This window comes from Puma concolor, chromosome C2, assembly GCF_028749965.1.
Source record: "Puma concolor isolate L17-30 chromosome C2, mPumCon1.1.hap2, whole genome shotgun sequence".
NCBI lineage: Eukaryota > Metazoa > Chordata > Mammalia > Carnivora > Felidae > Puma > Puma concolor.
This window is the reverse complement of record NC_141675.1, coordinates 92,073,811-92,098,579: the sequence shown is the minus strand read 5'-3', so window position 1 is coordinate 92,098,579 and position 24,769 is coordinate 92,073,811. Positions and strand designations below refer to the sequence as shown.

Genomic DNA, 24,769 nt, shown 5'->3' with positions numbered 1-24,769 from the left:
TAATAAGGTGAGGTGCTTGATATTGAGAGCTTTTAGGAGATATACAGGTAGAATTTTGGTCTGGGGTCTGGTCCAGGGAGGAGATGGCTGGGGTTGCATGAACAACAACACCATTGGACAGAAAGAGGACAAGAAAGTGGGAGGCCCGACACTGTGTTCATGAAGCTGAAATCACCTAGACAGGGGCAGTGAAGGAGAAGATAGGAGAAGATAACTATAGCAAGCCGGATGCTCAGATCTTCAGTGAAAAAGGGGCACTTAGGAAGAAGACAGGTAACAGCAGCCATGAGGGGTCATGGATGGTATATTCTGATGGCTTGTACTTCAAAGGAGCTGGGGTTTTTTAATGTATAATGATGTGTTTTCCATTGTACGTTATACAATGCTTCATATATTTTAATAGATAATATTTTATAAAACATATAACATATTTTTATAACTTTATAAAACACATAGATATTATGTTATATATATATATATGTATATATATGGTATATAGGAACCATTCAATGAGGTAGAGGACAAGAACATTTACAGGGGAGGAAGAGAGTATCTGTTGCTATATAAATAGCAGTATTCAGCAGGTAGTTGAATATGGATTTCTGGAACTCTAGTAAAAGTGACTGGCTGAAGAAAAGTATCTATGAATTATTAGCTTATACTTGACAGGGCAATAGAGAAGAAAAGAATCCAGGGGGGTAGAGAAGAAAAAACATAGAGAGTAGAGAGTAAGGAGAAGATCAAGAACAGGCACTTGAGATAATCAGCATTTAAAGAGTGATCATAGAAAACTGACCAGGAGGTCAGAGAATGGGAAAGATGAGAGTTTCCAGAAGGAGATATGGTCAACACAGTGACATTCAACAGTGTGGTCATATAACATGAGGTCTGAAAGAGCTCTGAATTTGGCATTGGTGGGAAATCACTGACAACCTCTGTGAGGGAAGTTTTGGCAGAGAGGTGGGGGACAGAGCCTGGGGGTGGAGGCAGCAATTGCTGCTTACTCTTTCAGAGAGTTTGACTATAAGAGAAAAAGAAACTAAAAGCAGTAGCGAAGGAAACTGCTGAAGTAACTGCTATGAGGGAGAGTAAGTAGGGTAATCAGCCCAGAGAACAAATTAAGTGAGACGGGAGACTACAGATTTGTAATGTCATCAGTCTGAATAATTGAGTAATTTCCCTGGCACTGCTTAATTATTTAGTTGTAAGAACAGGTATGTAGATCAAAAATTAAATGTTCTTAGGATGAATTCTGTACAGCGGGGCAAGTTTATTGGCAAAAGAATGATTGGAAAGATATACTATCATCTAATATGATAGCCGCTAGCCATATACGGCTATTTATATTTAAATTAATTAAAATTAGGGACACCTGGGTGGTTCAGTCAGCTAAGCATCTGACTCTTGATTTTGGGTCAGATCATGATCCCAGTGTCATGGGATCAAGCCCCACATCAGGCTCTGCACTGCGTAGTAGGAGACTGCTTGAGATTCTCTCTCTCTCTCTCCACCTCTCTCCCCTGCTCCACATGAGCTCCTCTTTCTCTCTAAAATAATAATAAAAAATACTAAATTAATTAAAATTAAATAAGATTAAAAATTCATTTTCTCAGTCACACTAGCTACATATCAAGTGCTCAATGGCTATAGTGGCTGGTGACTGTCACGTTGGTCAGCACAAATATAGAACATTTCTATCATTGTAGAGAGGTCTTTGGTAAGCACCACACTACAGGGTCTAAACTGGATAGAGCTGAGGTCTTGATGAAGTCAGAGAACAAACTTAGGTGGAGTAGTCAGGAGCAAATGTTGGAGGAAGATATATTGTGGACAGAGATAATTACATTGAGGTTTAGGATTCTAGGAGCAGAGATGTTCTTGGTGAAAAGGTTCAGGGTTATGTCATGGGAGAGGTGCTGCTGAAATAGCCTGTGGATGAAGATCTTTGAAGTGGAAAAGACCAAAGAAACTTGAAGCAAGGTTGTTGGTGAACTTATCCATACTGAAATCATTCAAATTGATAGTAATAACTGGTTGGAAAGAAGGATCTTGCATCTACTGCCAAAATCCTCAGTGAGCAAAGAAGTAATGACAAGTGATTAGTAGTAACAGCAGTGAGAGAGGTGAACACCTCAAAAGGGGAAGGGTGTTCCTCAAGGTCCTCTCAAAGTGTGCTAAAACAAGCAGTAGCTGGGGACAAAGGGTGGCCTTCAGGTAGGCCAGATTCCAATGAAAGCACAACCTTGGGGGAAATATTTGATGAAGAGATTGAAGATGTAGAGGAGTTTATTACAATGGAATGAGATTTCCAGGGGGCTTGGTAAAGCTTTGGAGGAAGTTTAGTAAAAGAAGAAAAATTTATGAGTATAAATAAGTATAGTAACATGAGAAGAAGATGGACCTTGAATGTATAAGACATGCATTTGGGGTAGTGGCCTGGAAAGACTAAAGTCCCAGGTATGGTCGGAGACCTCACAAGGTCATAACACTACAGTTTTGTGTAACTTTTAAACATTATATTGTTAAGAAAGTCCTCAAGTATCCTTTGAAACAAACTTCTCTACTTGATCAGGGAGGTGTCTAGATGGATTCTTGTGTGCCTAGCTCCTGACATCATCATAGCAATTAGTGATAACTAGACCCAGACCTTTTCTGTTACCTAGATGCTGGTCAAGGGAGAGAATCTCAATGCTTAACCACCAGTGGAGTCTCAATGAGTCCAGTAACTGGGTGACCTAAGGTGTGGAGTCATAATAGGGGAGGCCTAAAGCCACTTAGGAAAAATAGACCTTGAGCTAAATGTTCCCCACATTGTCAGAGAGGGAATTTGCTGTGTAGCTCTGAGTGATGTCATGTAAGCCAGTGGTTGGTGAGGAACTTGGAATGTAAATTGTGAAATACTTTCAGTTCCACTCAAGATGGGCCTCAGAGTGATTTCTACCCTAGAGTGAGGGGAAAGGGAGGAGGGACAAATAGGAATAAATTGTTCCTATCACTATCTTCTTTGTTCTACTCCGAAGACAGAGGTAGAGATCTTCTCTTGCAGCTTCTCAAACTGAGCTGTTGTTAAAATGAAGATTCTGACTCAGTAGGTCTGGTGGTGGGGGTGGGGCAGAGATTTCACATTTCTGTCCAGTCCCCTAGTGATGCCCATGCCTTTCACTTTTGATTGGTAGTTGAGGATTGGGGCAGTCAGATGGGTGGAAGGAAAAGCCCTTATAATCTTTGGGAGGAGGGGTGTGGGACCTGAGTCAGAGAATTTAGACTGATCTGTGAGTGGAAAGAGTGAGTAGGAAGGAGAGAGAGGTTCTGCAGAAAAACAGTCATAGACAAAGAAGACAAAAAGAAGAAGCCAAAGTTGAAGTCATTTCCAAGCCCAGAAGACACAGTTGACCACTAAGCAATAACTTAATGTTGACCATTAACTGGTAGAATTTTCAACTATGAGTTTGGTTTCGCCTTTACGTCATCTGCCATATATATATATATATATATATATATATATATATATATATGGTAAATTAGCGATAAAACCAGAATGAGTTTCCCCAGAGATATAGCTACTAGAAGCTTTTACAGCAGGTGGCACTCTTACATTATCATTCAGAGTTTAGCAAAGAAGTAGCAGGAGCCCTCAGATTGCCTTGTAAGGCAATTGCTGTAAATTGTAAGTAAATCTTCCTTAGGTTCCCCTTTCACAGTTCCAGGTACTCAGGTAAATTTTCTCACCACCCTCCAATATGGGAACACATCCCATACAGATGTTGCATTTTATACTTGCCAAGTGTTTTACAGGGTTCTAGTGAGCACAATGCAACAGTCCGTGATTTGAACTTGTGCTAACTCTCAAGAGTGCCCAGAGTCCTCTTCCCTTAGAGTGCAAGACCACCCAACCCTCTTGATTATGTGTTCTCACTGGGCCACACTTTGAATAGTTCAATTTTGCCAAGTGCATGTCACTGTTATATGTCCTACTCCCTCTTAGAAGAGGAACCCACTGATCAGATCAATTCAATTTCTCCCACCACCCTCAAAGAACACCTCAAACGAAACTCCTCTCATCTCTCTCACCAACCTGCTCTCCTTTCCAGCTTAATGTCAACATCTCTTCACTGAAGTCTTGAATGATGAAGCTTTATTCAAAACCCACCCTAACATTCTCCCCAGGGTGGTATTTAACTTCGTATTAACTAAGAAACAGCATTTCATTTCCCACTAACCCTGCACTTCTCACCCACTACTACTTAATTTCTTGGCCAACTCATACGTAATTCTGTGACTCAGAACAAGTCCTACAAAAACCCTATAATCAATCACATTTAAGGAGTTAGGTGGCCCACATCCCTTCCACACTTCACTATGTGCTTAGGGGTGAAAGCCTTTATCTGAACTTTCCCAGCATGTCCTCCAGGGGTTGTAAAAATTTCCAGTGGCAACGCATATGGGGAAGAGCAAGTTTCTCGTACCTGGGGTTTCCCCAGTACTCCAAAGGCACATCCTCACCTTCTCATCTATGATTCATTTCCAGGATTTTATTCATGTACCTTAAATGATTTTTGACCACCACAAACCCAAAACAACCATCATATTGGCACAGTTCTCCTTCTGATCCCTGAAAGAGCTTAGGGAGGTCACTGAAAATAGAGGCTTTGGTTGACCGTGTCATTTCCAAACTGCTTTATATCCTTGGGCGAGCTGGCCATGGAAAGCAGTATTCATGAGGGAAGCTCTACAAAGGGAACTGTTTGAATTTCAAAGATATTACTCAATGTAATACCCAACTATCAAGGCATAATGAAAGGGAGGGAGTATCAAATTTGTTGTCATTATCAGAAATCTTTGAACTATAGCAGGCCAAGGGATAAGCGGATAGGGAAGGGAAGGGAGAACTTTTGGTGATGGCATAGAAGTAATGGACCTTGTAACAGCTACAATGAAGAGAATCAATATTCAGGTTACAGGAAGGTTAATAGATGGGTGAATGTAAATGTATTATCTAACTCTGCTGGTTTTCCCTGTCTTGGGATTTAAATTCACAGAACCATAGTACTTGAAAGATTCTTGGAACACTTAGTCCACCCCTTCATTAAACTGATAAGGAAAGTGCATTTCATAGTGGTTGCAGTTTGCACAAAGCCCACTTTAGTTAGCAGTGGAGTGAGAGAGAACAAAGGTCCCATTCTCCAGATGCCAGTATATTGCACATTCCAGAGTTTAATATCTAGTTCTTTAGTATCTGTACTGGTAAGATAGCATCTGGGTATTGTATAAAGATAAATGGAGTTGTTTTTTCTTTTTCCTTCTTGCTTCACCTTCTCCAATCTCCACCTTTCCTTTTTTAGGTGTTTCTTCCATGAAGAGTCAAGCATATTTCAACAAGACTGGAGAACTGCCATGCCATTTTACAAACTCTCAAAACATAAGCCTGGATGAGCTGGTAGTATTTTGGCAGGACCAGGATAAGCTGGTTCTGTATGAGATATTCAGAGGCAAAGAGAACCCTCAAAATGTTCATCTCAAATATAAGGGCCGTACAAGCTTTGACAAGGACAACTGGACCCTGAGACTCCACAATGTTCAGATCAAGGACAAGGGCACATATCACTGTTTCATTCATTATAAAGGGCCCAAAGGACTAGTTCCCATGCACCAAATGAGTTCTGACCTATCAGTGCTTGGTATGTAATCAAGGGCATGTTCAGATCCCTGACCTTCTCAGATGAGACTGCAATGAACAGAGAAATGTTGCAGGGGGTAGGGTTGGGGAGGTGAGAGGGGTGGGGGTGGTACCTGGAGAGAGAAGGCAGGGGCCAGCCATTTCTGGGAAGTCCATTTGAAGGGAAGGCAAGGTTTGGTAATAGGGAACTGAAAGTCCTTGTACTTTTTATAGATTGCTTCTGAAGGATCACCAAGAATCTGCTTTGGGGGCAAAATAGAGCTAACTGAACAAAGTTAATGTGGCCAAGGGAAAACCATGGGTAATTTGGCCATTACTAAGTTTACAAAGCTATATAGGCCTCAAATTTCTTTTATGTTCATTTTTTCCTTTGGTCCAAGATTTCTCACCAACTAAATCTTTGCCTAGAGCAACTAGCAAAGGTAATAGCTGATTGATCTGGGTTTTTTCTTCAACCACCTGGAGGTCACTTATGAGTTGTTTGCTGACCAACCAAGAGCCTGGTTGATGAAGGGAAATAACCCAGAACACATAATCCCCAAAAGTGACAATTCAGCTCCTCTTTTTTTCCAGGCCTTGAAAAGTCTACATATCGCTACAGTTTTTTTTATTATAATACAGTAAAATTAATTATTTTATTTTGATGCATAGCTCTGTTGATTTTGACATATGTATAGATTTATGTAACCACCACTACAAATAGGATATAAAACATTTTTGTCACCCTAAAAATTTTTCCTCATGCTGTATCACTTTATTATCATATCCTCTCCATATGCATAACTCCTGTTTTGCATCCTACAGTCTTAACTTTTGAAAACGTCACTTAAATGGAGCCACATAGTACGTAACCTTTTAAGATTGGCTTCTTTTTTTCAACATAATGCCTTTGAGACTCATCTAAATTGTTGCATGTTATCAAAAGCCTGTTGCTTGCTATTGCTGAGGAGTATTATATTTTATCCACTCAGTGTATGGCAAGACATTGGGTTGTTTTCAGTCTATTACAGTTGTTTTGGGTCTATTATAAATAGAGCTTCTGTAAACATGTACAAGTTTTTGTGTGAATGTTAAGTTTTCATTTCTCTCAGTTAGATACCCAGGTGTGAGATTACTAGATTCAGATTAATTTTTAATGAAACTGGAAAAGGCAGATCAACACTGATTTTGAAAACACAGAGTTAAAGCAAAGGCAAAGTAGAAATAGAATGATGAGTTGCTCCCTTTAAGCTTTATGTGATTTAAAGTAGGCTGCAGGACTTTTGGAACATTTTGTACACATGCTAAATCAATGTTTTTAAAGTATGGCCAGATACCATTGAGAAACATGGTGTGTTTTAGGTGGGACACAATCATTTTTCCAACCTGTGATTCCACAGATATTGTTAAGGAGGGCAAAGTAGGTAGCACCATGGCAACCCACTTTCTACAGACTCCATAAAGTATAGGCAGGGTACTTACAAAACTTACAAAAACAGGGTACTTACAGCAAAACTTACAAAGATGACATGCAAATCACTGTTAAAGGCAATCTACTAAATTATAAATTAGTATGTAGAACCTGAAAGCTACCCAGTGACTACTGAAGAAGAACAGGGATCTGGCTGGCAGAAGGGGCTAGGTGCCAGTGATCCTCAATGGCCACAGGAATCTGAATGGCAAACCAAGGCAGGGGAATCTCTGTGTTTATCAAGATCATATATTTTCCCTAAAAATGGCTGGGTTCGACCTTCATCTTGTACATGATGTAGAAAACTTGACAGTTATGCCCAAAACCAATATTCTGAATTTCTAAATCCAAAATCCCCATCCACTCACTTACCACTATCTTGCTTGGGGTTCTGGAAGATATGGCCCAGAGTATGCCAGCACCATAAACTCGGCTGGTGTCAATCCCTTTCTGCTTCCTTAGTCCGGCAAGCTGGAACGTACCCCACGAGACGGCTGAGTTCTAAAGTCACACCAGTTCTCCTTCCCAAGACTCCACTCTCCAGCACAATGGCCTCATTGTGAATCTTTGGTGACTCAATTTCAGCCCTCCTTTCACTCAGAGAGTACCCCCCCTGATTTGGGTAAGCTGGAAGTAAGCATAGTCCAAAACTCTATTCTTGAAAAATAAATGTGGGGTCATTATGAAGCTCTCACCATGGACTGAGGCCCACAATTTACACACCTGGAGGCTCCCAGATGTGCCCCCAGTGAGTTCCCAGATCAGAGCGTTATTTGCAGTTGTCTTCTAGACACATCTAAATTTAGACTGATTTCTTTTTTTTTTTTTTTTTGTCTCTTTATTCTGCTTTCAGCTAACTTCAGTCAACCTGAAATAACAGTAACTTCTAATAGAACAGAAAATTCTGGCATCATAAATTTGACCTGCTCATCTATACAAGGTTACCCAGAACCTAAGGAGATGTATTTTCAGCTAAACACTGAGAATTCAACTACTAAGTATGATACTGTCATGAAGAAATCTCAAAATAATGTGACAGAACTGTACAACGTTTCTATCAGCTTGCCTTTTTCAGTCCCTGAAGCACACAATGTGAGCGTCTTTTGTGCCCTGAAACTGGAGACACTGGAGATGCTGCTCTCCCTACCTTTCAATATAGGTAAAACTGCTTCCCAAGACTATTTCTTTCAACAGGTATTATACACAAATGGTTGAGGCAGATCACTCAATGTGCCTTGCTTGCCAGGAAACCTCCAATGGGGTCATTTTTTGGTACTATTAGGGAGGACTCAGACAGAGGTCTCCTCTCAATCTGAGTGCTGCAGGGTCCCAGAAACTATGAACGCATGCTGCACTTGAGGAAGTATGTTCTTAGCCCAGTCTTTTGGGCTACCTTTGGATAGAATATTTTGAAATTCAGTCAGAAAATGCAAGATTCCTCCAGGCTAGAATTCTTCCATTCATTCATACACACAAACACACACACATCATACATACATTCATACATAACAGTACATGCTGAGTATAGAACCATTCTACACATTGTTGACTGCAGACATGAAAGCTGAAAGGTATAAGACATGCTCTCTGCCCTCAAGGACCTTCTAATAGAATCAGAACTCCATGATGTAAACACATGGAAAACTTGATTTTAAAAAGATTGGAATTAGAGTCTAAAGCATATCCCAAGGAAATATGTGACCAAATTTAAAAACAAGAATGACTGATAATCAGTTTTATAGACATTCAGAGGTAGGTAACTTCCTTGGGAATTCTTCCTAAAGGAAATGGGATCTTAAAAGATAACTGGGCTTTAAAATTATGGTGAAGAGATGACAGGCATCAGACTAGTGGTTTCCTAAACAGAAAGAAAAATTCTCAGCATCCAGGCTTAGAAGGTGAGAAGACCGGGGCACTTGGGTGACTCAGTCAGTTAAGCATCCGACTCTGGCTTAGGTCATGATGTCATAGTTTGTGGGTTTGAGCCCCATGTTGGCCTCTGTGCTGACAGCTCGGAGGCCGGAGCCAGCTTCAGATTCTGTGTCTCCCTCTCTCTCTCTCTCTCTCTCTGCCCTTTCCCTACTTGCACTCTGTCTCTCCCTCTCAAAAATAAACATACATTAAAAAAGAAAAGTGAGAGGACCACAATCAATTCACAGTATCTGATATGGGCACAGGTGGTGGTGTGGGCATATGCATCAAGGAAAGACTCAGAAGCAGAAGTTCTTGTGGCATGTTGACAGTATAGTACAGGGTCCAGTCTAGTTAGAGGAAAGGGCTGACAATAAAGCAGTGTCTGCTAATACGAGCCTGACATTTTAAAGTCTGGCTTTGCCCTGGAAGAAATGTATCCATATTTGAAACTTCACTTGTGAGGAGCAGTAACTCCAAGATTCTCTCCTGGAATAAAGGGACCCTGTACCCACACTGCCCTTATGGCTGCTTCTGATCCTGACCCCTTTTCCCACACGTCTGCCTTCTGCTTACCTTGGCCCCTTCTCCAATTCTCCCTTTTGGTTTTTTCCTCTTCTAAGGCATCCATTCAACTTCTTTCTTAATCCTCTAACCCTGCTGTTTCCTCTCTCCTGGTGTCTCATTGTTCAAACATAACTTGGTCCATGGACACATTCTTATGGACAGTCCTTGGGGCCAATAAGCTTTACCGGTGGCCCAATCCTTTCCTTCTACTGATTTCCTCCTGCTAAGACACTTCTGCCTCTGAGAGTCCAGTAAATAGGCCACATAGCCTGTCCTGGTTGCTTCACTGTAACCTCTGTTGGCCTAATAGTAGCCTCTCCTAAGCTATCCCTGAGGTTCAGCACCTGTTTGGAGTCAGCAATACCACCACACCTAACATGCCTTGGGGCCTTCTGCCATGGCTTCCTCTGCCATGCCTCCCACAGTCTACAAATGAACAGGGCATTACCACCACTGTAGCTTCATCATGTCTCACCTTTCTGCTGTTTCTCCACTACTGTCAAAACCTTCCCAGCTATCACCATATTCAGAAATGTTTTAGCTCTAGCTGCCTCAGGAAGCCAGGGCTTGCCTCTCTGTATCCCTGTTCTATGGCTTGATCAGAAATTGAGTAGACCCTGAATCAAGGAATCTTTTTGAGTGTCAAAAGGTAGCAGTCTCCATGTTATCAAGTATAACTTCTCTATACTGGGAATGCCAAACAGGCTCAAGTGGGATAAACTGGGACAGACTCAAAAAAGTGTTGAATATGGCCTGTAATGGCAGCAACTCCTTTTCTTAATGTCTTAGGAACAAGGTATGGATCCACAAATTGCAGCTAAACTAATAGGTCAGTGGTTCCTATTTGCCTGTAATTTGAGATTAACTATTGAAATCATTCCCATAAATTGTCTATAAAATGGGCCACTCAGTTATAAGCTTTCTCTCCAAAGTCTGTTTTTCAACTTTGTAGAAACTTAGAAGTCCCCATGCAGGAAAGAATGTCCTGACCTCCCAGGAGCTGATTCTAAACCGGTTTCCTCAGGGCATGAAAAGATATCAAAGGTTTTCTAGTAGGTGATACATTCTGAAAGCCCTGCTTTTTCCACTGTGACCTCAGTGGAAGAAACAAATAAACAAACAAGCAAAACTGGAGATAGGAAGCTGTTATATTTGTCCAAGTGAGGTATGTCTGACACCTGATCTACAGATGATAGTGGATGGAAAAATTATTATAAGGGAAACTTCAGGACCCCAGGGCTTGACTATGCCTGGGCTGAGGAAGCATGCTGCTGCACAGATGACTATACATTCAAAACCTTCAGCATGGGTACCATATCCATGCACAGAACCAAGGGCCAGTTTGACACTCTTCTTCTGGATCACAGCCCTTGTCATCCCAACCTCTGGGAAGAGAAGGTAGCTTAGTCCAAGCATTTGGCCAGGAGCAATGGCTTGGTTCTTAGCTGTGAGGCCCTGTGACTCGGGCTTTCTATGGCTTCAGATTGTGGATTTCAGGCTCCTCTGGCAGTAGAACCCTGGGGAGATGTTGACTTGTAAATGAAGACAACAGTAATTATAAACCTTTTATAATCAACCTTCCTGGCTGATTGAAAACTTGTGGTCATTTCTAGATGCACAACCTAAGGATAAAGACCCTGAACAAGGCCACTTCCTCTGGATTGCGGCTGTACTTGTAATGTTTGTTGTTTTTTGTGGGATGGTGTCCTTTAAAACACTAAGGAAAAGGAAGAAGAAGCAGCCTGGCCCCTCTCATGAATGTGGTGAGTCAGTGCTTGTCCTCTCTACAGATTGCTATTTTGCAGCTACCTCCTGATCAGCTGCCTTCTGGAGCTCATTGACTGAGCTCAGACTGGCAAAAAGTCAGCAAGTGGCTGGAGGAAAAGGTTTTCCCTCAGAGTTTGTAGCCCATATAGATGGGACTCAACATTGCTCTGGATTTCTAGGAGAGGCAACATTTCTAAGGTTTACAAAAGTACTTCTGGTTTCCAGACAAAGCTGATTATTCCTTGCTTTACCTACCTCACTTCATGAGTTCACTGTGAACATTTAAATGAAGTAAAATGGTGAAAACACTTCTAAATGTTAGTGATTATGGACCTGGCAGAGTTCAAGCAGGGAAGCTTGGTGGGAGGAGGGGAGAATTAGATGACCATAAGATTCACCTTCTCATCTCTAAAAGTCTAGGTTTCTGAGGAAAAGAAAGTGGGATGAATTGTTCCCCCTTGACTTGTTAAAATAATATTATTATAAAAATAATAATAAATAAAATATAATATAAAATAATATTATAAAAATAATATTAACTTTTATTGATTACCAAGTATTACATACCCATTACCAATTATACTGAAAGTAAAAATCATCTATAGTTCCACAAGAAAGAGTTATGTAGACAACATTTTGGTGTATATATTCCAGATTTTTCTGGAATCTATGTTATTTTCCATAATTGGAATAATATTATAGGACTGTTTTTCACAGTTTGGATAATACCACATGTACTGTTTTCTAACTTATTTGTACTAAATGTAGCAAGAAAATTTTTAATGTCAGTAAGTATCATTCTATAGCATCATTTATTTTTTTTCTACAGCATCATTTTAAATGGCTGTGAGATATTCCATTTTGTGGATATACCTTAATTTATTTAACTAACTCCATATTGGTAGACACCTAGGATGTTCCCATAGTTTTGCTATTATAAATAGCACTGCATTGAGCAGCCTCCTCATTGACTTTTATAAAAGTGGCCCTGTGCTTAATGGGGGACAAAGTTGCACCTGGCTTTATAATAATCTTATGCTTCTTTGTGGTTTGGGCTGGTTTGGGCAAAGTTGTAGAGTAAGGTTGGACTTTATATCAGTAATGCCTGTAGTAGAAGTTTGGTTGGTGGTAATAATTAGGTAACCTTCTTACTCACTTTGGTAAAAAGCATCAGATGAGTAAATGCTTCAGATCAGCATCTTATTTAAGATTTCAGTATACTGATTTCTTTTTTAATGTTCACAAATGATTTTATTTATTTATAATTTTTAATTTAAATTTTAGTTAACATACAGTGCAATATTGGTTTCAGGAGTAGAGTTCAATTAGTCATCACTTAAATACAACACCCAGTGCTCATCATAAGTACCCTCCTTAGTACCCATCACCCATCTAGCCCATCTCCCACCCACCTCCCCCTGTCAATTCACAGTTTGTTTTCTATCATTAAGAGCATCTTGTGGTTTGTTTTCCTCTCTCTCTTTACTCCCTTCCTTCCCATATGTTCATCTGTTTTGTTTCCTAAATTCTACAAATGAGTGAAATTACATGATATTTGGTATTTGTCTTGCTCTGAGTGACTTATTTTGCTTAGCATAATATATTCTATGTCCATCTACATCATTGCAAATGGCAAGATTTCATTCTTTAATGGCTGAGTAATATTTCATTGTATATACATATCACATTTTCTTTATCCATTCATTAGTCAATGGACATTTGGGCTCTCTCCATAGTTTGGTTATTGTAGATAATGCTATTGTAAACATTGGAGTGCATGTACCCCTTCAAATCTGTATTTTTGTATCCTTTGGGTAAATACCTAACAGTGCAATTGTTGGATCACAGTTTAGTTTTATTTTTAGCTTCTTGATGAAACTCCATACTGTTCTCCAGAGTGACTGTACCAGTTTGCATCCCACCAGCAGTGCAAGAGGATTCCCTATTCTCTGCACCCTTGCCAACACCTGTTCTTTCTTGTGTTGTTAATTTTAGCCATTCTGACATTCAGAAGAGCATGGGACTCTTAAGATTGTGAGTTTGAGGCCCACGTTGGGTATAGAGATTACTTAAATAAATAAATAAATAAACTTAAATAAATAAATAAATAAATAAAATTTTGGGTCACCTGGCTGGCTCAGTCAGTGTACTGATTATAAGATCCACTAGAAAATAGATGGATAACATTAGCAGTCATTCATTGCATCCTATTATGTGTATTTTTTTAAGTTTATTTATTTATTTTGAGAGAGAACAAGAGGGAGAGCATGAGCTGGGGAATGGCAGAGAGAGAGAGGGAGAGAGAATCCCAAGCAGGCTCTGCACTGTCAGCAGGGAGCCTGATGCAGGGCTCAATCCCACAAACTGTGACATCATGACCTGAGTGGTAACCAAGAGTCTGACACTCAACTGACTGAGCCACCCGGACAACCCATCATCCTGCTATATTAAAACAAAACAACACAGGAAATTGGGGACTGATTATCCAATTTCAATAAATGAATACTAAGCCTATGGTAGAGTCATTCAAACCACCAAAGTATGTAGTGTGCTGATATAATAATAGATTTCTATGATATGAAAGTGTAAAATTCAGAACACAGGGTCAGATGTAGAGATATATCGTGGTTATCAAAGCTTTGACTTCTCAAGGTGACAATTTTGAGCTTTTTCTTTCAATCTCATTGCAATTTAGAATTAGCTAAATGTGCAGAAGCAGGCTTCAGCTTGAAAATAAGCTGTTTCCTAAATTTTCTTTTACTTTGGAATGATTAGCTCACAAATGAAACAAAGAAGAAATGGAGAAAAGGAGAGTAAGAATGTTTCTTCCCCCAAGAGGAAATCAGAAAAATTCAGGAGAATAGACTATAGAGTTAAAGAGGATGTGTGTGTATACATGAAAGAAGTTGAAAGGGCGTTCAAGAAGCTTTGTATTTCAAATGACAAGATTTCCTTCTTTTTGATGGCTGAGTAATATTTCACCACATCTTCTTTATCCATTCATTGTATATACATGTCACATCTTCTTTATCCATTCATTAGTCACTGGACATTTGGGCTCTCTCCATAGCTTGGCTATTGTTGACAATGAGGCTAATGGAGGGAGATGAGTGGGGGATGAGCTAGATGGGTGATGGGTATAAGGAGGGTACTTGTTATGATGAGCACTGGGTTTGTATGTAAGTGATGAATCATTGAATTCTACTCCTAAGACCAGTTTTACACTGTATGTTAACTAACTAGAATTTAAATAAAAATATGAAAAGAAAAAAAGCTGTGTGTATGCATATGAAATAGTCAAACTGAGCTATGAATGATAAAAGGCAGAAAATAACAAGAGAACATAGCACATATATGACCTCTTCCTCCCAAGAATGTGATAAAGAATATTTCTAGGGAAAGTTTGATCAGACAATCACCTGTGCTAGTGAGTTTGGTCAAAGAGAAGAGTCTTGATATCACTGGAGGAGGACATGTTCCAAGTAACCATGCTATGTAGATGTGTTTGTAAATTTGGGTTCTGTAGTTCAGCAATGTCTGCACGTTGCCTTGTGGATACCTCTGGCACTGCCTATATGATAGACTAAACAATGTCCCCAAAAAGATGTCCACATACTATTCACAGAACCTATTATGTTATCTCACATGGCAAAAGGGACTTTGCATATGTAACTAAGGTAATGACTTTAAGATGGTGAGATAATCCTGAATTACCCAGGTGGGCCCAATTTAATCACATGAGTCAGAGTATCTTTCCCAGGCTGGGTTAGAGGGATGAGATGTAAGAAGGAGAAATCCAAAGGTTGAGACAGACTTAACCCATCATTGCTAGCTTTGAAGATGGAGAAGGGGCCATGACGCAAGGAATGTGGGTGGCCTCTAGAATCTGCAACTGGCCCTCAGCTGAAAGCCAGCAAGGAAATGGAGATCTCAGTCATAAAACCACAAGGAACTAAATTCTGCTGACAAATAGACATGGAAGCAGTCATGATCCATCCACAGAGACACAAACTTACTGATAACCAGTAGGAATTTCTCCAAAAATGGAGATTCCTCCTAATCCAATATTAATCTGTTTCTCAGAGGAGACAGCCCTCTAGCTAAATAATTTGGCATCAGAAGTCTTTTCCAGTGTTTGTTCGGTAATTATACTTTTTCTATGCCCCAACCGTCCAGATTTACTCTGTTCAGGCTGTTAAATGAATAAAAGGGAAATGCCACAGTTCTTCTAGCTGGTTTCTAATCTCTCTTCTCTTTTTTGATTTGTCAAACAAAGCAGATTAGGCATGAGAAATTGTAACCTTGAACTACTGTCTTTTCCCAATCAGAAGTTACCCTATCAGCTTACCCATTGGGGAGAGAGACTAAAAATAGCTCCTCCTGAAGTTTTACTTCCTCATTTGGGTCTTGTGTGACTGAAATCTGTATGTAATAGAGCCCTAGCAACCAACAGTTTTTACAGTTTGCCTCCCTCCACCAAACCTGGAAGAGTCTCAGCTCTTTCAGGAATGATTTCTTAAAGGGCAAGTGTCTTTTCTGAAATAAATAATTTTAACCACTATTTAGACAGAAACCTTCACAGGACTTAAAAACTGAAAGTTGGTGATATCATCACATCTGGCCTTCAGAATGCTAAATTTGTAATCAAATACACAAGATTAGAATCTGCTTTTTTGTTGTCCGCTTTCATTTTAAAATAGAAGCTTTTTTTTTTTTTTAAATGGTGATGATTTTGTCATGGGTATGAAAGGACAATATAAATATTCTATGTTGGTCCACAGGCATCTGAAAAACTGTATTCAGCTATAAGCATTATTTTTAAAAAAGGAACCTTGACAAAAACAAAACCTAGCCAGATATATAAAGTGTCTAGAAGTTCAGTCAAATAAGAAATAGTTCAAGTAACTGAGGATGCTTAGCCAGAAAGGAAGCTTTGGGAATGGGACAGGTGTTCCCTTCAAATATCTGAAGAACTGCCATAGAGTACAAATATCATACTTAACTGTGGCTTCAAAGGGCATCTCAGTGCATGATTATAAGAAGATGTAAGGAAATATGACTGAGTTGTAAAAGTTAAAAATTTTTTTAATTTATTAAATTTTTAAAATTATATAGAAGATATAAACTTCTTCCTCCCATGTAGGATGAACTGCTACAGGAATTTCCCTCATATTGTAAACAACTGGAAATCAGACAAAATATGAGACTGTTTTCAGACTTTGGACAACAAGCTGTAGAAAACTGTAATCCCTGAAAGAAGGGAAAAGATGAGATGAGCTGTATGATTGCCCCCAAACTACTACTTAAAGTCAGTTTCCAGACTGCTCTGATAAGGAAAGAAAACTACACATATGCCTTGGGAACATAAATGGCCAAATGCTTTACAAAATTACCAACTAAAGTCTAGCAATATATTAAAAGTATGATACATCATGATCAAGTGGGGTTTATTCCAGGAATATAAGATAGGCTCAATATTAACAAATCAAGCAATAAAATTCACCATATTGGCAAACCAAAAAGAAAAGCCATGTAATCATGTCAGTGGATACAGATAAAGCATTTGGCAAAATTAATACTCATTCATAATTTTCAAAAAGAAAGAAAAACTCTCATAAAAGTAGGAATATAGAGGAACTTCCTCAGCCTGACAAAGGACATATACCAAAACCTTCAGTTAACATCATATTTAATGATAAAAGACTGACTGTTTTCTCCATAAGATCAGGAATGAGGAAAAGATACCACATTTAAATGTATTATATTTATTCAAAATTTTCTTGGAGGTCCTAGCCAGTGCAAAATCTAGAAAAAGAAAGAAAAGCCACATGTGTTGGAAAGGAAGAAGAAAAACTGTCTTTTTTTCAAAAATAGCATGATCATGTTTATAGAAAAGCCCAAGGCATCCATAAAAAGCTATTAGAACTAATTGTGTGTAGCTAAATCTCAAGATACGAAGTCAATACACAAAATCAAAATCAGTTGTATTTCTACATACTAACAACAAACAAGTTGGACACTGAAAAAAATTTTAAATACCATTTAAATACAAATGCTACTGTAGCATCAAATAATATTAAAAGGTTAGGAGTAAATTTTTAAAAATAAGTACAAGACCTGTACACCAAAAACTGAAAAATACTACTACTGACTAAATTAAAGTAGGCCTAAATAATTGGAGAAATATGCCATGTTCATGGATCAGAAGAGTAGATATTAGGATATCAGTTTGGCCCAAAGTGATCTGTGGATTCAATGAGATACCAACCAAAATACTGGCAGGCTGTTTAGTGGAAATTAAAAAGCTAATTTTAAAGTTATGTGGAAGTGTGAAAGACATACAATTGCCAAACAATTCTAAAAAACAAGATAAAAATGGACGACTTATACTACCTTATTTCAAGATTTACTATATAGCTATAGTAATCAAGACAGCGTGGTATTAGTGAAAGCACAGACATACCAACCAATGAAACAAGAGGGATAATCAAAAGGTAAACTCATATGGTCAACTGATTTGGACAAAGGAGCTAAGGTAATTCCATGCAGAAAAGGATAGTCTTTTCAACAATGGTTTGGGGACAATTAGATACCCACATGGAAAAATATGAACCTTGACACACACAACATAACTTGCAATGGATCATAGACCTAAAAATAAGAGCTAAAATTAGAGATTTTTAAAAATCAGAGAAAATCTTTTTGATCTTAGGTTAGGCAAATCTTAGATAGGATACAGTAAGCACAAAGTAAAAATTGGGGGCGCCTGGGTGGATCTGTCAGTTAAGCATCTGACTTCGGCTCAGGTCATGATCTCATGATTTGTGAGTTTGAGTCCCATGTCGGGCTCTGTCCTGACAGCTCAGAGCCTGGAGCCTGCTTCGGATTCTGTGTTGTGCTCTGTCTCTCAAAAATAAACAAATAAATATAAAAAAAAACAAAAAAAAGTAGAAATTGATAAACTGGACTTCATCAAAATTAAAAAACTTTTGCCCTTTGACTTTGTTAAAAAAATTAAAAGTCAAGCCACAGACTGGGAGAAAATGTTTCCAAATACATATCTGAAAAGAACTTATATACTATATATCCAGAATATATAATTATAAGTTACTACCTAGTAAAGAAGACAATCCATTTAACAAAAGGCTAGGAGCAAAAGACTTGAACACATACTTCATAGAAGAAAATATACAAATGGACAATGAGCACAGTCAGACAGTCACAACGCCATTAGTCATTAAGGAAATACAAATTAAAGCTATAATGAGATACCACTACACACTCACTAACATGGCTAAAATTAAAGGTACTGGTAAATATCAAGGGCTGGAGAGGATGTGAAGCAATTGAAACTCTCATGCACTGCTACACAACCCAGAAATCTTAGATATTTACCCGTGAGAAATAAAAACATATGTCTACACAAAGATACATACACAAATGTCCATAGCAGCTGAAATACTGAAAGTCTGGTATCCTAAATTTCCATCAGTTGGTAAATGGATAAACAAATGGTGGTATATTCATACAGTGAAATACTGCTGAGCTATAGAAAGGAACAGACTACTAGTAACATGCAACATGTATAAATTCAAAAGAAGTATGCTAGGAGAAAGAGACCAGGCACAAAAAGACCACACGACCACGTACTTATGATCCTTTGGAATTATGAAATTTTAAAAAAGCAAAACTATTGTGACATTAGCCAGATCAGTGGTTATCAGAGGATGGGATAGGGGAAAATATTGACTGAAAAGGGGCAGGAGGGAACTACTGGGGCTTATATAAATGTTCTATATCTTGGTTATGGTGGTAGTTACTTGACTGCATACATTTGCTAAACTCATAAAAATCTATACAGACAATCACTGGATTTTGTTGTATATTAATTATCCCTCAATAAAGCTGATTATCTTTAAACACACACATACACACACACACACACACACACACACACACACACACCAGAACTGCCAATGCTAGGAAGTGTTAAAACCCATCAAGGGTATTGTTTTACTCCCTAAAGTTCTCTATGGACATCCAGGTTAACCATCCCTGTTGCAAGATTCTGAGACAAAAGCACTATCACAACAGTCAGCCTAAAGGAATTCATACTCCAAGTTGCATCAGTGGTAAGCCCATATCAGTAGCAACTCAGGCTTTGGGAGATCTAGCCAGCTAGAGATTTCCCATTTAGGCCCATCCATGCCACATTGTATAATATTGGGTAGTGCCAGCTGACTCAACCATTTAGGCATCAACATATTCAGGATTTCCTTTTATTCCTTCTTCTAAACCTTTACTTTCAGAAAAGGATTGAAAACTTTTCCAATCACTAAATGATTGCTAAAACTAAATGTGTTACCCCTCCCAGTATTATTTTTATTTTAGTAAAGGGTAGAGCTATATGTGAAAAGTCTATTTCCAATATTAGAACTTAAGACACAGTGAATACAGGAAAGCATTTGCTTTTTGGATGCAAAAAAACGCCTTCTCAGTCCCCCTGAAATTGCATCAAGTAACCATCTTTTCCACGTGTATAGGCACATGATTTCTCTTTGAGTCCTAGGACTGGATTCTCTTCAAACTTTCCCTCGTTTAGTGTCTATAAGGCAATACATTTTCTAAAGTTGTTTTGGTCTCTTTCAGAAACCATCAAAGGGGAGAGAAAAGAGAGCAAACAGACCAACGAAAGGTGAGTCTTGACCTTACAACATTGCTGAAAGAGGTACCATCTCCAGAGAATTTATAACTTGACCATCAGTTGAATCTGAGGCATGCTGAGCCTACTTAGCAAACATGAACGAATGAAGAAAGAAAGGAAAATGAGACTAGTCAGGATCTGGAAGGAAATGTTCTAGCTATAAATGGATGGCAGGATGTCCAGTACACAATGCTCAAGGGACATGGCAAGCTCAGTCATGGTAAAGTAAAAAATTAACACCAAAGGTGGTCTGTGTGGTGTGTGTGTGCTGTATACAATTCACATGGTAACCTCGGTACCTATCACGATGCCTGGACTAGTGGGAATCCTACATGTATGGAATGAATAAATAAGTGAGGAGAGATAACATGTTCCCTGTAACTTCAGTGTCTTTGCATCTGCTGTGCCGTCTACTTGGAATGTTCTTCTGCCACTTCTTTACTCATTCTTCACATTTTGGTTCGAGCTGCACTTCTAAAAAACCCATTCTTAAGCTAGATTATGCTAACCTGTTATAGAATCATATGGATCCCTATGCTTTATCTTCATAACACCAGGCAATACTTACATTTTTGTGCAGTTACATTATTAACCTCTGTGAAGTACACACTTATGGAGGGTACAGACCATAACAGTTAAGCTTATCATTGTGCTGCTAGCACCCAGCTCAGTGCCTGGCATATAGTAGGTGCTCAATAATTTTTTTCTATTATGAAACTATAGTAGCAGATATTTTTTAATCCATAGAAAGTAGCCTTTTTATAATACTAACAATTTTCTATAGTTATAATTTTCATGGCATCTACCGATTTACAGATAATGGGATGTATTCATAACATTTACATGGTAGTGATTTGGTAAATATATAACATGTTGAAAAAGAGTTTCATGGAAAAGTAAATGCTATTCATCAGGGCTTAGTTTCTCTTACATTTGCTTTCAGCTGAGCAGTATTATAAGTTGTTTGATTTTTATTTTTTCATTTATTTGCTTTCTTTCTAGATTTTTTACGTAATCAAATCTAAATAAGCAATCCTATATATGACACAGGGGAAATGTGTATATCCTTTTCTTTATATTATCTTTTGTCCACATACTAGGGGCTAAAGTAGACAAAATATGGTGAAGTGCTTTTTTATTAAGAGTTCAAGTTTTCAGTTGTTTTTAAATTCAATTTATTCAAACTAAAAACAAAAACAGTCCATCCATGTTGTCACAAATGGCAAAATACTCATTCATTTTTATGGCTGAATCATATCCCATTGTATGTACATTACCACAATTTCTTTATCCATTCATCTATCAGTGGACACTTAGGTTTCCATATCTTGGCTATTGTAGCAAATATTTGTTGACAGAATGAATGTATGCATGAAGAGTGCATAAGGATTCCTGGTGATGAGTTCTTTCACAACATGATGAAATCAGATTATTTGTACTCCATCCTCCCTGAGAAACAGGGCTCTCAAGAATATCAAGGCTCTGGCCACACAGTCATAGGGTCAAAGCAATCCTAAGTCAAACACCTGGTCACAAAGATACAGTCATAACCCCAGGATGCACGGCCCCCAGAGTGCTCAGCATTGACCTAATGCATAAGCTGCTGTGAATCTAGGAATCCTGGATGATGAGCCCAGGTGCTAAGATGTTGCCTGTCCTCACAGACCCAGTTCAGAAATAGCCAGAAGAGCCTACAGAGAGAAGGCAGCAAGGAATCAACACATGGCAGGGGCAGGCCCAGATTAAAATAAAGGATAGTTAATTGAAGGAAGCATGAACAGCACATCCCCTTCTCTCTCTTCAATAGTTTGTTTCTCCTTATTGCTATTGCAGTGGCCCCCTATGTTTCACCCTGTCACTGAAATCTAGAAAAATAAAGTGGCTGTATTGTGAAATCTCACCCAGTTTTTTTTCTTTCTGTTTTTCCAGAGTACCATACCACGTACCTGAGAGATCTGATGAAGCCCAGTGTGTTAACATTTTGAAGACAGCCTCAGGCGACAAAAGTACTACACATTTTTAATTAAAGAATAAAGTCCATATAACTGTCCATTGTTTATATGCCTTTCCCTTCAAGTTTTGGGCTTACCTTTTTTTGTCTATTAATATTATTATTACCATTAATAATAGTGGAGGTTCCAGGATTCCATCTGAGAAAGCCACCCTGTAATGCCAGCTCTGCTCCCTACCTCAGGAGCAGACCTTAACTGCTTCTTTTCATTTCAGAGCAAATTTGTGCGCCAAGCTCACCTGACTGGCTCCTGGCTCAGGAATAATGTTTAAGACTAACACCTCCTGTTTCACATTCAGCCTTCTTTTCTTAATTTTATAAATTGCGTTTTATGTAGAACTCCCAATTACTGGAATAATGGCTTTTATCTATGATAATTCTAAGGTAGTGCCTCATTCTATCTTGTATATTTGTGACTGAATAACTACCTCTTCAGTCTTGTGGGAGCTATATATTTTATGGCTTTTATAGTATTGCTATTAATATCTTGAAACATAAAGAGATGTGGACTATAATAATGTAATTACTATGCCCTGAGAAAATCACTGCTGAGGAGCTCTTGTCCCTCTGTGAAGATCAGTAGGAAAATGGTGGCTTGGCGTGCTGACAATGATGAGCAGACCAACTCAAAATTTGGAAAATTAAGAACAATGAAGATGGAATCAGCTCTGGATCCTGGATCCACTTCTATCTGGGCCCTTGCTAACCTGAGAAGGATCCGCCTGCGGAACAAGCTATAGATAAGCCTTAGCAGAGAACACTGGGTCAAGCACTGCGCATTGTGAACCTACTTCTCTTCTTGAAAGAAATGACTGAGACGATGATCCAGGGCAACTATGCAAGAGCCAACTGAGAGATCACAACACTCAAAAGAGAAAAAAAATGAAAGATCTTGACAACAGAGATGCACATGAATGTCCTGTCTGTCCAGTCCTCTGACAAACCTTGGGATTAGCAACAGGTAGACAGTCTGTCCAAAAGGACTTAAGACAGACAGCAGCTTCCATGGTGGTTGGTGAGAAGTTTGGATAATAATCAAGTTATTGTGATGTTTCATCTGGCTGCAGGCAGAGCAGGGGAGGAAGAGCTATCATCTTGATAATGGGATAAATGGAAGGAAGCTTAGGACTCTTTCAACTTACTTCTGAGACACAAAGAGCTAGATTGGAATCAGGAGGACCAAGATGTAAATCATCTAAAGGCCAACTTAGCTGGCAGGTGCCCTAGGGAGAGATCAGCTGGCCAAGAGCAGGGCTGGCAAATTTATATCTGAGGACTGTCTATATGTCATTATAAATGATGGGGAAACTGGGTACACGAGAGGACTATACTAGCCCAGTAGAGATGAGTCAGATGACCCTGGCTCTAAAGCAGCATCACTAAGGGACGAGGCAGCCTCAGTCCAAACCAAGAGAGAACTTTGGGAGGCCCAACCCACAGAAATATTTCTTCTTATTCTACATAAAGGAATCTAGAAGGTTGCAGACAGCTGTACTAGCCATGCTTGTCCTTGTAATATTACCATTTGTGTGTTCTTCCCTGCATTTGCTTCATTAGGCCATAAGCATCTTGTTGGTTTCTAACATGTTTCGTATAGTGAGTTCTTAATAAATTTTTCTTAAATTGATTTAAAAGTCTCCATTTTCTGCTTCTACTTCAATGGTACTACTCAACCCTTGTAGTCTGATATTACTTCCTCTGTCTTCCTAATGTACTTTCTCCCTCTTAATGTCTCTACGGAAGCCTCATTCTCCAGTCAGCTAATGGCCTCTGACTCATCCCAAACCCTCCTCTTCCCCTTTCCCTAACCATTGCATAAGAAAAGGGGGCTTATATGATTCTATATGTTTATCTCAGTCATGAGACATAAAAAATCAAGTAAGGGAGGTTCTTTCTGAGGACAACTAGGAAGTTTGGAGTTAGGGAAGGGATACTTGGTTTTCAGTTTGTAACTTTTATATTCTGTAATTTTAAATTATGTGCTCATATATACATTAAACAAAATCTTAATGTAAAATATTCCTTAAAATACCCTGATTATAAGATAAATGCATATAACTGTATTGTATATTTGTAAAGTTGCTAAGAAAGTAAATCTTAAAAGTTCTCACTGCAAGAAAAAAAGTTTGTAACTATATGTAGTGATGGATGTTAACAAAACTTATTGTGGCAATCATTTCACAATCTATACATATATCAAACCATTATGTTGTACATCTAAAATTGGTAGAATGTTATATGTCTATTATATCTCAACTAAAAATGAATAAATGCATACACACACACATATATGTATATTCACTTAGCATATAGCATGCACTTAGTATATATTGCTACATGTGAGATGACCCAAGGAAATTCTGGGAAAAAAAAACCTCTAGGTTCTGTGAGGGCAGCAATGTGTCTAATTTCTTTACCAATGAATCCTAGGCACCTAAGAGTACCTCAAAACTATTTGTTCAAAGATTGAATGAAACATTAATGTGCCTCTGGTGAAAACATCCTTCCTCTGTATATTAAATTCTCCATATTTTCTGTGTTCCAAGTCTGGGGGAAGAAAAGCCAAGAACAGTTAAAAATGTCATTAAGTATAACACTACTAGTTAACATTACTGGTATTTACCTTGTATCAGGCACTCTTCTAAACTTTTAAACTCATTATCTCATTTATTCCTCACAATG

General features: G+C 38.6%; 1 protein-coding gene across 3 annotated transcripts in view; it reads left to right on the top strand.

The window, feature by feature from the left end:
- CD86 (CD86 molecule) overlaps positions 1-24,150 on the top strand; it is a 68,914-nt gene extending 44,764 nt beyond the window's left edge. For 2 of the 3 annotated variants that reach the window (XM_025912887.2, XM_025912886.2), the window contains exons 3-7: positions 5,343-5,678; positions 7,981-8,286; positions 11,219-11,368; positions 20,022-20,067; positions 22,006-23,714. In XM_025912887.2, coding sequence (XP_025768672.1) covers positions 5,343-5,678; positions 7,981-8,286; positions 11,219-11,368; positions 20,022-20,067; positions 22,006-22,099 — 932 coding nt within the window. In that variant the 3' untranslated portion in view covers positions 22,100-23,714. Of the gene's footprint in view, positions 1-5,342; positions 5,679-7,980; positions 8,287-11,218; positions 11,369-20,021; positions 20,068-22,005 lie in introns of all 3 variants that reach the window. The other variant, XM_086675282.1, reaches the window with a different exon arrangement.
- The last annotated feature ends 619 nt before the right edge of the window (positions 24,151-24,769 follow it).